Source organism: Malaclemys terrapin, chromosome 1 (assembly GCF_027887155.1).
Source record: "Malaclemys terrapin pileata isolate rMalTer1 chromosome 1, rMalTer1.hap1, whole genome shotgun sequence".
In the NCBI taxonomy this organism is placed as follows: domain Eukaryota; kingdom Metazoa; phylum Chordata; order Testudines; family Emydidae; genus Malaclemys; species Malaclemys terrapin.
The window spans coordinates 35,986,463-36,000,560 of NC_071505.1; the positions used below are offsets into that span (position 1 = coordinate 35,986,463).

At 43.2% G+C, this 14,098-nt stretch overlaps 1 protein-coding gene across 5 annotated transcripts in view; it reads right to left on the reverse strand.

Annotated features, from left to right (window-relative positions):
• Positions 1-14,098, reverse strand: part of BRD1 (bromodomain containing 1) — a 176,645-nt gene that overhangs the window by 108,333 nt on the left and 54,214 nt on the right. For 3 of the 5 annotated variants that reach the window (XM_054021246.1, XM_054021244.1, XM_054021247.1), the window contains exons 1-2: positions 8,288-8,581; positions 1,516-2,896 (exon numbers count right to left, since the gene is read on the reverse strand). In XM_054021246.1, the coding sequence (XP_053877221.1) occupies positions 1,516-2,882 (1,367 nt within the window). In that variant the 5' untranslated portion in view covers positions 2,883-2,896; positions 8,288-8,581. Of the gene's footprint in view, positions 1-1,515; positions 2,897-8,287; positions 8,582-14,098 lie in introns of those variants that run through there. The other 2 variants (XM_054021245.1, XM_054021248.1) reach the window with 2 other exon arrangements.

A 14,098-nucleotide genomic window follows, 5' to 3' on the forward strand; every position in this document is an offset into this window, starting at 1 on the left:
TATGGCTATTTTTATTTTCTCGTGTATATGTATTAGTGTCAGTGTGTTGATGGCACAGAGCTTTTGATCCCATGCCTAATAATTCATTTCAGATGCATTATTAAACTGTAGAGCACTGCTTTAATGACTTACTGGTTAATTTCAAGAAGAAATCTGCACAGCAGCAAACTGTAATTCTTGCCAACCTTCAAGAACATAGCTGCACTGTGTAATATCAAACAGAAGATTTAGGAACAGCTGAATGAGATCTAACCTAGTGGTGGGCAACCTGCAGGCCGCATGCGGCCCATCAGGGTAATCTGATTGCAGGGCGTGAGACATTTTGCTGATGTTGACTGTCTGCAGGCACAGCCCCCCCGCAACTCCCAGTGGCCACGGTTCGCTGTTCCCGGCCAATGGGAGCTGCGGGAAAGCAGCGGGCCTGTGGACGGTTGTCAGCAAAATGTCACATCACCCGCAGTCAGGTTACCCTGGCAAGCCACAGGTTGCCCACCACTGATCTAACCCGTTCAGCCAAAGAACTGGCTCAGAGTGCTTCCTATAATACTTGGAAAACATTCTACAGCATACTAAAATAGAGTGAGCACAGGATGTCCAACTCAACAGCCACTAGTATTGGTGGTCTAAGATGAGATTTTAAGGGAAACTCAACTTGAATGTTTATTCAATTTACTAATTTCAAAAAAATTCCAATTTCTGATATTCTTTAATCAGCATGTAGAGAGTATTTTGATTAATTCCTGTATTAAAATGTTTTATGTTGCCTTTTTTATTCCCTGTTCCCCTGCTGATATTAAGGGTCTTTCCAGCATGGAACAGCAGTTGGACCACAAAACATGCTTAGGCTCACCCTCTTCCTCTGCATCGTCCTCTTTTCACTGAGGGTTTAGGGAAGAACATACCTGCAAGCTCTGCTCAAAGTAGAGCATAGAATATGGTGCTAAATGCACAGAACAGTAAGAGCAATGAAATTCACTGGATACAAATGCTGTCATATGCAAAAGCAGTTTTCATGTTGATGTCCCTTTAAAAAGCCCAGCTGAGAATGGAAAATCAGGCACACTCAGGAAAGCACTTAAGTCCGTGCTTAACCTTAAAGATGCGTTTAAGAGCTTTCCTGAAACGAGGTGCAGTTAAGCATGTGATATTTATACCATTCTGAATTGGGGCCTAGGTGAGTAAACTAAAAGGGCATACACAGAATTTACAGAGTGGAAGAAAAACGATTGCTGGATCTAATAATGAAATTAGGATGGGGGAAGAACTATCCTCCAATTTCTATGTGAAAGCATTTTTGTGTGCTTTTTAACGACAAGTGGCAAAAGTTATACAACATGCACAATTTACGTGTTAGGGACACCTATTTTTTCCATTTTTTTCCTTTGTTGTTTAAGTACCTTATGCAGTTTTTCAAATTTTCATTAATTCTTTATCTGTAGAATCTATGACAAATGTATATTCAAAAGGACATACAGCAAAATTTAGACAGAAATTTCTGTATGATTGTTTGCTTACCTCTGAGGGGGAATATAAGGAGCAGATACTGTTGGCATAGCTGTACAGGGTTCAACCACTGATTTCTTGGCCTTTTTTGCCTTTTTTCTGACTTTTGATGTAGACCTTGCAGTTCTGACTGAGCCCTCTTTTCTACACACACCATTTTTCACATCAACTTCTCCATAAATATTTAGAGGTCGCCGTATACAACCTGGTGGAGTATGTACATCACAATAGGCAGTCTTTTTTACAGAGAATGTTGTCCCACTGCCAGTTAATTCTTTCACAGGTTCCATTTTCATATACAAACCAGCCTTTTGAGCACATGTCACATGGAATGCTGTGTAACAGTTTGCTTTGTGGCACTGGATGCAGGCACCAACGCCTTTCTGTTTACAGAGGTAGCATGTTAACTTCCATCTGGCTGGGGGAATGTTTCTGACACCATCAATTGGCTCAATAAAAACTGTATTGGCAAATCCAACTTCTGGAATCCACAAAGCACACACAACATGTCCCCAGCGATCATCATCAGTCTTTTTAAAGGCACCTCCCTTGTTTGGGCACAGCACACAGTCTACAGGCCGGGAATGGGACTGCAGACAGCGTCTGCAGAGCCACTGACCCTCAGGTATATATGGCACCCCATAGCACTCCTGATGCACTGCTAAATTACACATATCACAAAATAGGATTACATTGCTGTTCTGACATTCACCATCCATGCATATACAACATACTGCATCTTCATCAATTAAAGACTGATGGTCACCCTGTTTTTGGTTCTCACAATAAGACTCTTTTTCAAACCTGTCCATAAGGAATTCAAACATATTTTGTGACACAACTGATACGCCATCACTTTTTCGCTTTTCATTTATTATTTCTAACCATGCATAATCTTCTTCATCCATGTCATACTCCACTTCATTGTCAAGTTCTTCTGCTGACTTTTCAATGAATTTATAATAAATTGGAGGTCTCCGAGGGGCAGAAGGTGGACTGTACTCAACAATGCGTACTTTTGGTTCTGGAAGAGGACTTGTTGTAGCAGGTGTACCATGCGCACTTGGAAGAGCTTCATTTTTCTTTTTCACTTTGTTATTTTTATGCCGCTTGGCTCTCAGACAAACTGGTGGTCTCTCGCTATTTTCTTTATTGCTGTTGCATTCACTCATTTCTTGCGCTGTGAGATCATCTTCTAATATAATCTCTAATGGATCAAAAATACTGATCCTGTGCAGGCGACCTTCAATTTCTATTTCAACCATCCTTTGAGCTTGAGCATATGTCAAAGTTTCTCGTGTAGGGGAGTGTTTAATACTGCACGGGGAAGAAGAATGCCTTGCTGCAGATACTCGATGACATCTTCCTTTTCTCCTCATTTGGTAATGATTACCTAAAATTATAATCAGAGTTGTTATGTTGCATTTTAAATATTTCTCTCTCTTGCTAAAGTAAAAAAATTAATACAGTAAAAAACAGGAGCTAGTTTAAGCTCTGTACTATCCATGGACATGAAAGTCTTAAATTTATGTGATGTTTGTACTTGAAACAAACTTAAATCTGACCACCCCAACTTCCAAAGGCACACCAGTGAGTAACACATTTAGCATTACTCCAAATACAAATGTGTTGATAGATTGCTGTAATGAATTACACTCATTTCCTACATTTAAAAAGTCCTTCAGAGACAAATTAGTAAGAGCATAATGAATTTACAGAACCTATAATTCTGTAAATCTACAGGAAGCCAATCAAACTATAGAAATTCAACACTGGCACAGAGAAATTGTTGCCAAGGCCCACCCACCAAAGGATTAAACTTGTGCCATAAGGTAACAGAAGTAGTCATTGTAATAGAAAATTACCATTGTTTTGTAGAACTAAAGGCTTGTATGCAAAGTCCTGGTTTCATTGTTAAAAGCTTATTCAGCAGCAGTCTGAATAAGAAATAGTCCAGAAATATTTTTGCACAGACGGCAATTATGATCAGAAAAGTGACTATGTAAAAATGATATTTGCTTTAACAAATCTGACCTCTATATGTATTCAGAATTATATCTGCTTACAGTCAGTATGTTTACACTTACCTAAAGTGAACCTCAAAGATGCATGGTTTATGTTATTTCCTCATGTGTCACTATTTATATTGTAAACTTTTTGATATAGAGAATTGTCTTCTGCATATTTTCATAGGTGTACTATCAGATAATCAACATAATCTTTGTCACTAAAATTATAATTCTCTTAATTAATTGGCCTCTCAGAGTTGGTAAGACAACTCCCACCTGTTTATGCTCTCTGTATGTGTGTATATATATCTCCTCAATATATGTTCCATTCTATATGCATCCGAAGAAGTGGGTTGTAGTCCACGAAAGCTTATGCTCTAATAAATTTGTTAGTCTCTAAGGTGCCACAAGCACTCCTGTTCTTCTTTTTGCGGATACAGACTAACACGGCTGTTACTCTGAAACCTGTCACTAAAATTATTATTACCACCATACGTTTTATTCAGCTCTGCATAGCCCATATTGCTGTGGAAGAGCATATTCCATTACAGCCCACATATCACCGAGACAACTATGAATTAAGGTTTAATACCAATACTTTTACCACTAGTGGAGAGGCAAATTGAGAACTACTTTAATTTTAGCTCCCAGACTGGGTTTTTGGGGCTGCCAATTAGAAAAAAAAAAAAAATCACTTTTAAAATGAACATCTGACTTGAAAGAAACTTCCAATGCTATATTCAGAGATTGATTCTCAAGCGTAAATCAGCATTTTCTGACTTGTAGTAGGGTCGCTAAAATTCCATTAACTTCAATTATACACAGCCAGCTTGGGCTGGATTTGACCCAGTGACCTAGGAAAAGAAATACTCATTTTTAGCTTCAAGGTCTACTGGACTAAAGTATTGCATCTGTATCATAAAGGACGCAGTGATAAGAAGATTGTAAAAATGGAAAACTAAGCATCCGGACCAGACTGGTCCATACACACTTGGTAATCTGAAAGATTACTAAAAATAAAAGTGTTGGCTTCCATGTTTGTATCTTTTTCAGCATGTCTGATCAGCTGACCAAATGAAAGACAATTTTCTCCATCAGCCCTGCAAACTCAACTTGGCATCTGAAAGTCATGGTAATTACTTTATATTAATTTATCTTTAGAACACTTTAAAAACCAGCTGTTACACAGTAAGCAAGTCTCAACCCTACCAACAGCAAAGCTCTTGCTCCCCCTATAATTGATTTCTTAAGCTCCCATGGCCATCAATCTGACCTGTTAGCTAGAGCCATACCAGCACCGATCAAGTCAGGAATTACACACGATGGAGTGAGTACAGTTCGCAGACTATATATTTCAGTCAGTGATAGTATGCCTACCAAAACATTGGGGCAAACATACACCAATTCTCTGCCCACCAGCTCCACGATACTTCTATTTTCTTCATAAAAAGTTGAAACAAAATTTACTACAACCTATAAATTCAAAGCCAAACCTAAAATAAAATGCTTTGCTCATCTTCAGAAGTTATATGCAAAAAATCACATACCTGATGATTTGCAGCACAAAGGCAAGATGGAATGTATCAAGCGGGCAATACCAGATCACATCCCTTCCAATATCTTCACCCTCCCCCCAAAAAAGGCCTCATTTAACAACAACAACCAAAAAAGGATCAGCCTGAATTAGTTTTCTTGGTTTTGTAGATGTAATATTGTGTTATTTAACAAACTTTGTGTTAAAGTCACACACAATTGTATTAAAAATATGTTTTTAACACAAATCCAAAAAAGCAACATCCAGTGTACAATCACTACATCTGATTTCCACTGTGCTTGGGTAATGAACAAAAAAAATAAAACTACACAGATTTTTCTCCTTTGGTGAATTTCCATGAAACTTTTAATAGAGGTGCTTGTGAGGATAAAAATATTAAAAGATTGAGAAGTGCTCTGAGATCTACTGATGAAAAGCACTATATTAAAATTAGGTATTGGTATTATTAGTTTGTAAAGCAACATTTCATTGAACGTGTCAGTTTCCAACCACAGAACAGATGACTCCACTAATATTTGCTATAGTAGGTCTAATAACTAGATATAAAGAGAGTGACAATTTAATTTAACTCTAAATTTAGTTCCCATTATCTCACAAATTCTGGGGCAGGGAATATAAAATGGCCCCTCTACATTTTAATAAAAATGTATATTTCTTTATTCCCTTATAATGCTGTAAAGCCATTTATCAATTTGTTAGTGTAAGAGAACCTGACATTGAAATTGATCAATTTAGTTTCATTTTGTAAGATAATGATAAATAGCACAAAGGTAAAGAGTAAATAGATTTTTTTTCATTCAATTTTAATAATCCAACATATGACTATTTTGAGCATTTTTATATAAACCTATGTTTATATACACCATAACAAGAGCTTCAAACACCAATGACATTGATCGTGGAGGTAACTGCCGATTACCTCAGACTAGAAAAGAGGGATGGGCAGTGGCTATTATGACTGACTATACAACATGAGTTCTCAAACTTTTTCTTTCTGAGCCCCCCCACCCCTCCATGTGCTATAAAAATTTCCCAGCCCACCTGTGCCACAACTGTTTTTCTCCATATTCAGTAGATTAAAAGCCAGGGCTGGCATTAGGGGGTAGGCAAGCAGGGCAATGGCTCAGGGCCCGACTCCACAGGCAGCTCTGCAAAGCTAAGTTGCTCAGGCTTTAGCTTCAACCCCGTGCCCCAGCAAGTTGGCCCTGCTCTCTGGTTTATTTTGGTGGACCCCCTGAAACCTGCTCATGGCTCCCTGGATCCTTGGTTGAGAACCACTGCTCTAGAAGACACTGCCATTTGTACATATCCTAGTCATTGTTCTATATATTCTAATATTGGAAAAAACACAATAATGTGTATTCATTTTCAGGCCAAAAAGCAATTTCTCAAGCACAGTGGCAACCAATTGATGGAACAAGAGTATCTCAGAATGCAAGCAGCTTGCTTCCCAGACTTGGAGCAAATGTCATAAATGCTAAATAAGTGAAAAGGTCTACCACAAAGTGATGAAAAAAGGCACCTCCCAATAATGAGATTAGGACAATTATCATTTACGTGCTTAAGCACCTTCGCTTACATTTAGATTAGTTTGGGCCCAATCTGAAAATGGATGGCAATTTAACATTTTACACTTAAAGGGAAAACAGTAAAAATGTGTGGGAGGGAGCACACTACATGTGGAAGTAGTATTGAAATTATCGTTCCTAATTTTGCATATGCCTAGTTTGGGTGAGTAAAAAACGCCTTGGATCCAAAAGCATAATAATAAGGGTTGCTAACCTTAGCATAAAACAGGAAGAATTCCTAATGTGTTACACAACTCAGGTTTGGGGCACTTTCCTCCTTTTAAAGCAGGACAAGGCCTGCAGAAGATGAAGAAATGCTCTCCACAGAGCTATTGTTTTCTTAGAATGAATTTGCTGAGACAGTTTCCATTGTCATGAAAAAACGAGAAGATGTGGTTGTTTATGTGCAATGAAAGTTATGGGGCTGAAGCACTGCTTGCTAAGAGAATAGGTAAGAGGAGAGCAAATTAAACCTATAGTGCAGCACTTGTCCGGACCTTTGTAAAGGCTGCCAATTGTTTTTGCAAACCTGCAGTGAACCCTGCACTCACTTCTCTTCTTCTCCCTCATTTCTTTGTATTTGGTCCTTGGCTCTCTTGCTTCGTGGAAGAGAGATCCCTCCATTCCATTCGTGGTACTCAACAAGCATCCATCTGTGGACCACCACAAAGAGATGGACACAAAGAAACTACCAAGGATGCTACAAACAGTCCATTAGTACCAGACCATAAGAGAGAGCAAGTAGAAACATTTCCAGGATGCACGTGGAGAGAGGATACCAGCAGCCTCAGCCTTCAGAGTAAGATCACCCTCTCAAGTCTAGCCATATTGATGCACAGAAAATACAGTGACTGAACCCTGAAGAATTAATTTGATCCCATCAATGAAAATACCCACTTTAGGCCTGGGCTCTAGCCCACCTGATATCACCAAGCCTAACATTTCCTGGGTCTCCCGGAATCCAGCAAAGGAGGTAACTGGCATCTCTCACCACTCTAGCTCCTTCTCCACCCTGCCGCCCTCCCAAAGGGCACAAAAAAACAGGAATACTTGTGACACCTTAGAGACTAACAAATTTATTAGAGCATAAGCTTTCGTGGGATGCATATGCATCCGAACAAGTGGGCTGTAGCCCACGAAAGCTTATGCTCTAATAAATTTGTTAGTCTCTAAGGTGCCACAAGTACTCCTGTTCTTTTTGCGGATACAGACTAACACGGCTATTACTCTAAAACCAAAGGGCACACTCACCTAGGCTCTTCCTCCCCTCTCCCCCCCATGCACACGCAATGGATGGTTCCTGCCCACGCCCCTTATCCCTCCCACACGCTGTTCCAGCACGAACACTTCCTGCCCACGCCCATCACCGCTCTAGCCACACACACCCGCGCGCAAATGGTTCCTACCCGCGCCCGTCACCCCCGCGCGAATGGTTCCTGCCCAGGCCCGTCAGCTCCAGCCCTTCCCGAGCCTCGCCCCACCCCCCACCCCGACAATACTCGGTCCACAAACATGGCGTCCAACAAAACAGCTTGCGCTGCGCCCTCCCCCGCCCGCTGTGCCGGGCCGCCTCCCCCTGCTCCCGCCACCAAGCCCCGCTCGCTAGGCCCGGCTCTGCCCGCGAGCCGCCGGCCCCGCTCTCCCGCACTCACGCTGTGGGAGCCGCCGGAGCGCGGCTGACAGACCCTCCTGCTCCTCGTCTCCGGGTCGGCGCTGCGGCCGGTCTAATGGCGGGGGCGGCTCCACCGATGCCGCTCCCAGCAGCCCCGGGCGGCCAAGCGGGCGCTGGCGGTGCCGTGCTGCCTTCGGGCTGCCGGCGGCGGGTGTGGGGCTCCTGCTCGGGCCGCGCGCGGCGCATTCGGGAGGCGCAGAGCTGGTCGCAGTCCGGCTGCGGGCTCGGCGCTCCGTCCTAGGGCTGAGAACCTCCCCTCCCCCCTCAGCACAAACAATGCGGCTTCACCACAGCGCTGCGCCGGCGGGGGGAGCGGGGGACGGGACGTGAGAGCGCCAGTCCCAGGCACCGCCCCGCCGCCGTGGGGGAGGGGCCCTCCCAGTCCTGTGTTGCAAGGGGGAGGGGGCCTGCCCCATGGTGCAGAGCAGCGCCGCGCCGCCGGGAAGCGGCTCTCCTTGACACGGGCAGGCACGCGGCGCTGCCAACCTCAGAGCCAAAGTCATGCGTCGGCCCCCCAAAAGCACGATTGGCCTAAAATAGAATGTGGGGGGTCACCCTTTTCCACTCCCTTCTGTGCCTGTACGTGTGAGAAATTTTCAGATAGAAGTCAACCTTTAATCCACACAACTGCACAACTCTTCCTGGCTGCTCAGGGGGAGCCTCAACTTCCCCTCTGGCTCCTAGATATAAGGCCTTACTATCCATTTCCTATTACTGCCTTGACCCCACAGCTAGGCTTCTCTCCCTCCCGCTGGGCTAGGACTCCTGTACCTGGGTTCCCGCAGCAGCAGTTTGTGACTCCCCTCCACTGCTGCCTCCTATCCCAGTATCCTCTCTCAGCTCTAGAGCCATATACATGTCAAAGCAGGTCTGTGGCCATAGTCCCAAGGCTTTTGCACAAAGCTCTGCCCACATGCCCAGCCCTGAAAGTTGTAGGATGGGAGATTTACTGAGAAGCGTCTCTTGTGTCATCAGAACAGCTTCTCGTGCAGGCACCAAAATCCTGTGACTCATGGATCAGTATCAGTTCATAGGAGTTGGCAACACTTCTTCCCCTGCTTGGAGTTGACTCCCCCTCCACTGACCCCCAGGCTGGGGGAGCTGCTATTCTGTCCCCTCCATCTCCCACTCCAATCACTGTCTTCTGCCCCTGCCCCCCCCCAGCTCCTCTCCTACCCCTCACAACATCCTGCAGCCCTGATAATCCTAAATTGCCTCCGCCTCCCCCTTATTCTCCCCATCTACTTTTCAGTGTCTCTGCTGCTCCTCAGAGTCCGTGTGTCCTGTCTAGCCATTGGGATCATAGAGTGGCAGCTTTTTTGCCTGTAGGCCTGGCTTCAGTCTTATTGAAAACAATGTGAGTTGGCAACCAACTTTATTAAGGGCAGCCTCACTTCCACATGCAGATGGACTGGAGGGACTGGTGGCAATTTTGAATAAAGGAAAATTTGTGGAGTTGGCACCTTTCATCATGTTTTCATGAGACAGATAAAATAACATCCCAGAATTACTAGAGTTGTGATAAAAAAACGCCAAAGTTGGCAACACTGGCACAGCCACCATGCAAGAGAGACTCACAGCTTTGCCTGAGTGAGGTATCACTGCACAGAATTGTAGCCCTGGCCCTCTCTAGCTCTGAGGTGAGAAGGGGAACCACAGGCTTTTTTCAACCACAAAGTTATTCCTTGGGAAACAGAGGCATTAAGTACCTGAGTATCACATTAAAAAGTATGTGTGTAGAAAAGAGAAATTATGCAGAAGAGCTAGTAAAATATACACTTAGGCCTAGTCTATAACTGCTGGTTGGTCTCATAGCACCACTGCAACACATCTCACATCCACACATAAAAGTGCTCCAATGGTTCACAATGTTACAACCACTCACTGAATTAGGTTATCTTTGTTCAAAGAAAGTCTGTTTAGCTAGGTTCTTATATGGCACCTATCACCGTCATATCTGAATGCCTCACAAACAATGGATTTGTCCCCACATAAGAACATAAGAATGGCCTTATTGGGTCAGACCAAAGATCCATCTAGCCCAGTATCCTGTCCTCCAACAGTGGCCAGTGCCAGGTGCCCCAGAGGGAATGAACAGAACACGTAATCATCAAGTGATCCATCCCCTGTCGCTCATTCCCAGCTTCTGACAAACAGAGGCTAGGGACATCATTCCTGCCCATCCTGCCTAATAGCCATTGATGGACCTATCCTCCATGAATTTATCTAGTTCTTTTTTGAACCCTGTTATGGTCTTGGCCTTCACAACATCCTCCAGCAAGGAGTTCCACAGGTTCACTGTGCGTTGTGTGAAGAAATACTTCCTTTTATTTGTTTTAAGCCTGCTGCCTATTGATTTCATTTGGTGACCTCTAATTTTTGTGTTATGAGAAGTAGTAAACAACACTTCCTTATCTACTTTCTCTACACCAGTCATGATTTTATAGACCTTAATCATATCTCCCCTTATCCATTTCCAAGCTGAAAAGTCCCAGTCTTATTAATCTCTCCTCATATGGAAGCTGTTCCACAGTAAAACTATCCATGTGAAATATGTGTTACTATACTTAATTTACGGACAGGGAACTGAGGCACAGACAGTTTGTAACTTGGAAATCTGTGGCAGTGCTAAAAACTGAATCCATATCCCAAGTTCCAGGCAAGTGCCTTAGCCACAAGACCATCTGCCATGTTGTCTTCTACCATGGCAGTATCCACTGGTAACGTTCTAGAATGGACAGATACCACTGGTGAAATAATCCCAACATTATAAACAGTCCTTCTACTACTGTCCCACAGTGCACCAATCACTGCTGAGATGGCCTTTCTGATCTGATTTCTGCACTCCATTCTGTCAGGGTCAAGTTGCCTAGAAGCCCTTTACTTCCATAAAAAGTACTGCACATGCTATAGAGTTCTTGTATGCACTATTTTCACAACGAAAATCCATTTCCCATTTCTGTTACCCAAATGTGATCGTATTGCCAAATAGTCCCAAAGGAATCATCTTACAAGCCTGCTGCCAGCTGGCTTGAGGTTGCCGTGGAGATGTTGGTATCCATCTGGAGAGAAGAAGAGATCCAGGAACAGCTGAACTCAAATGATACACATTACCTGACCAGGTATCCAAAAAAACTGGCTGAAATGGGCATTGTTAGAAGTGCCAAGCAATGTCAAGAGACAGTAAAGAGACTGAAGTTCCTATATCATGAGGCCTGGCATAATAAAAGGCCAATTTGGGGCAGACAACAAGCCATTTTACAAAGAACTAGGGCACATACTGGATGGGTTAAAACTGGCTCAATGGCAAATCTCAAAATGTAGTTGTTAATGGGGAAATATCAACGATCAGTTCTTGGTCCAACACTATTTGATGTTTTTATCAACAACCTATATGATAATATAAAATTTTTGCTGGTAAAGTTTGCAGATGACACAAAGGTTGGTGAAGTAGTAAATAATGATAACAGGTTATTGTTACAGAGTGATCTGAATCTCCTGATTAAATGGTCACAGTCCAACAAAATACATGTTAAAGTACATTTTAAAGTGCAAGATAATACATCTAGGAACCAAGAATGCATGTTATATCTACAGGATGGGAGATTCTGTCTTGCAAAGCCGTGACCCAGAGAAGAATTTAGGGGACATCATAAATAATCACTTCAACATGAACTCTCAGTGCAATGTTGTGGCAAAAAAAGGACTAATGCAATCCTTCGACGTATAAAAAGGGGGTAATCAAGTAGAAGTAGGGAAGCAATCTCACCTCTGTACTCAGCACTGGTAAGACTGTGATTACTGTGTCCAGTTCTGGTGTCCAGACTTCAAGAAGGATGTGGAAATACTGAAGAGACTTCAATGGGGGATCACAAAAATGATCCAGGGCCAGGAAAACAAGTCTTACAATGTGAGGCTTAAGGAGCTCAATTTCTTCAGAAAGAAGGTTGAAAGGTGATTTGATCACTGTGTGTAGGGACTTACACATAGAAAAGAGATCTGATAGTGGGGGACTTCTCAAGCTTGCTGACAAAGGCATAACAAGATCCAATGGCTGGAAGTTAAAGTCAGCCACATTCAACCTTGAGATAAGACACAATTTCCTAACTGTGAGGGTAATTAAACATTGCAACAGTTTACAAGGAGAGGTGACGGATTCACAATTCTTTGGCGTCTTTAAAGTGAGATTAGATTTTTTTTTAAGATATGCTTTAATCCAGCTTCTGAGAGAAATTCTATGGCCTGTATATGCAGGGGGTCAGGCTACATAGTCGTTGTGTTCCCTTCTGCTGTTGGAATCTGTGCCTGAGTATCCCTGTTCATCCCTTTCCTTCATGGGCCGTGGGGAAACAGGATTGCTGCATTGCCCTTAACATACTCATAAAACTTGCAACTCTGCACTAGGATAATGACTATAATCACATCTAAGGCTTCAAAACTTCAGTTGGTCATCATCTGCAGGAATCAGGAAGGAATGTTTTCCCCAATGCACAATTGCCTAGATGTATTCTATTTTGTTTACCTTTCTCTGAAGTATCAGTTTGGCCACAAATGGAGAAAAGACACCAGACAGGGTGGGCCAGTGTCCTGAGGTGGTATGTCTGTGGCTGGTGTGTCTTGATCATATGCTCAGAGTCAAAATGACTGCCAGATTTGGGGTCAGGAAGGAATATTTCCCCATGTCAGATTAGAAGTAGGGTGACCATATGTCTCATTTTAGCCGGGACAGCCCCTTTTTTAAAAGTGGGTATTTGTCTTATTTGCTCTTGCTGACTTTATCAGTTGGTGAGAACAAACAGGACAAATGCCCACTTTTATCAAAAAAGGTGGGGTGAGGTGTGAAAAAATGTGTGGGGGATGAGTGGAGATGCCAGCCCCACATAGAGGAGGAGACAGGGCTGGGGAGGGGGAGACAGTGTTCCATCATGTGGGGGGCCAGCAGAGTTCCAGCAACTAGGCAACAGCCTCGCGCCAGGGGATGAGGGGGAGGCTTGGGTGAGCGGCTGGGGGTGTCCCATTTTCACTTTGGGAAATATGGTCACCCTAATTAGAAGGGACCTTGTTTTAGTGTTTTTTTGCCTTTCTCAGCAGCATTGGATGTGGCTGGCCTGCTGGGATCATCTGGGCATTGGATGTGACTGGCCTGCTGGGATCATCTGGGCATAATCAGTTCCCTGCCCTTGCAGAAGCCCCAGGCATTGGTGGCACTGTGATCTGTCCTGTTATCTGCCTATGGCACACAGTTTAGTCTCATGAGGACTCAAATGCATTGGTCTATCTAACGACTTTGGACTCATTATAGGGGTGTCTGGGTGAAATTCGTACATCAGACTAGATGATTTAATGGTCCCTTCTAGCCTTAAATTCTATGAAACTATGTAATCCTTACAGCTTGCCTGTCCACCCAACTCAAGTGCTTCTGTACAGTAAAAAGGAACCATATTTAGTGAGGAGGGTATGTAGGAGAATGCTGGCTTTGTGAAACTTGATAACTTGAGCTGGATAAGGAGGCAGGTCAGGAGATGGCAAACACATTTCTGGAATCCCAGGATCTATTATGGGGCAAGAAGCCATAGGATCTGGAGATGGTAGCTAAACAGTTCAGGAGAAAAAATATGTGACATAAGGGACCCCCTACAGCAGATATGCATTTTTATGGTTGTAAAATATACCAATTTGGGCTAATTTAGCAGGCTTCAGGCCTTGGAGAAGAGTACTCTGTGTTCTTAATAATGCCACTATTAGTGTGTATTAAAAGGCAGATATAGCCTTACATAAAGGTGGAAGTGTC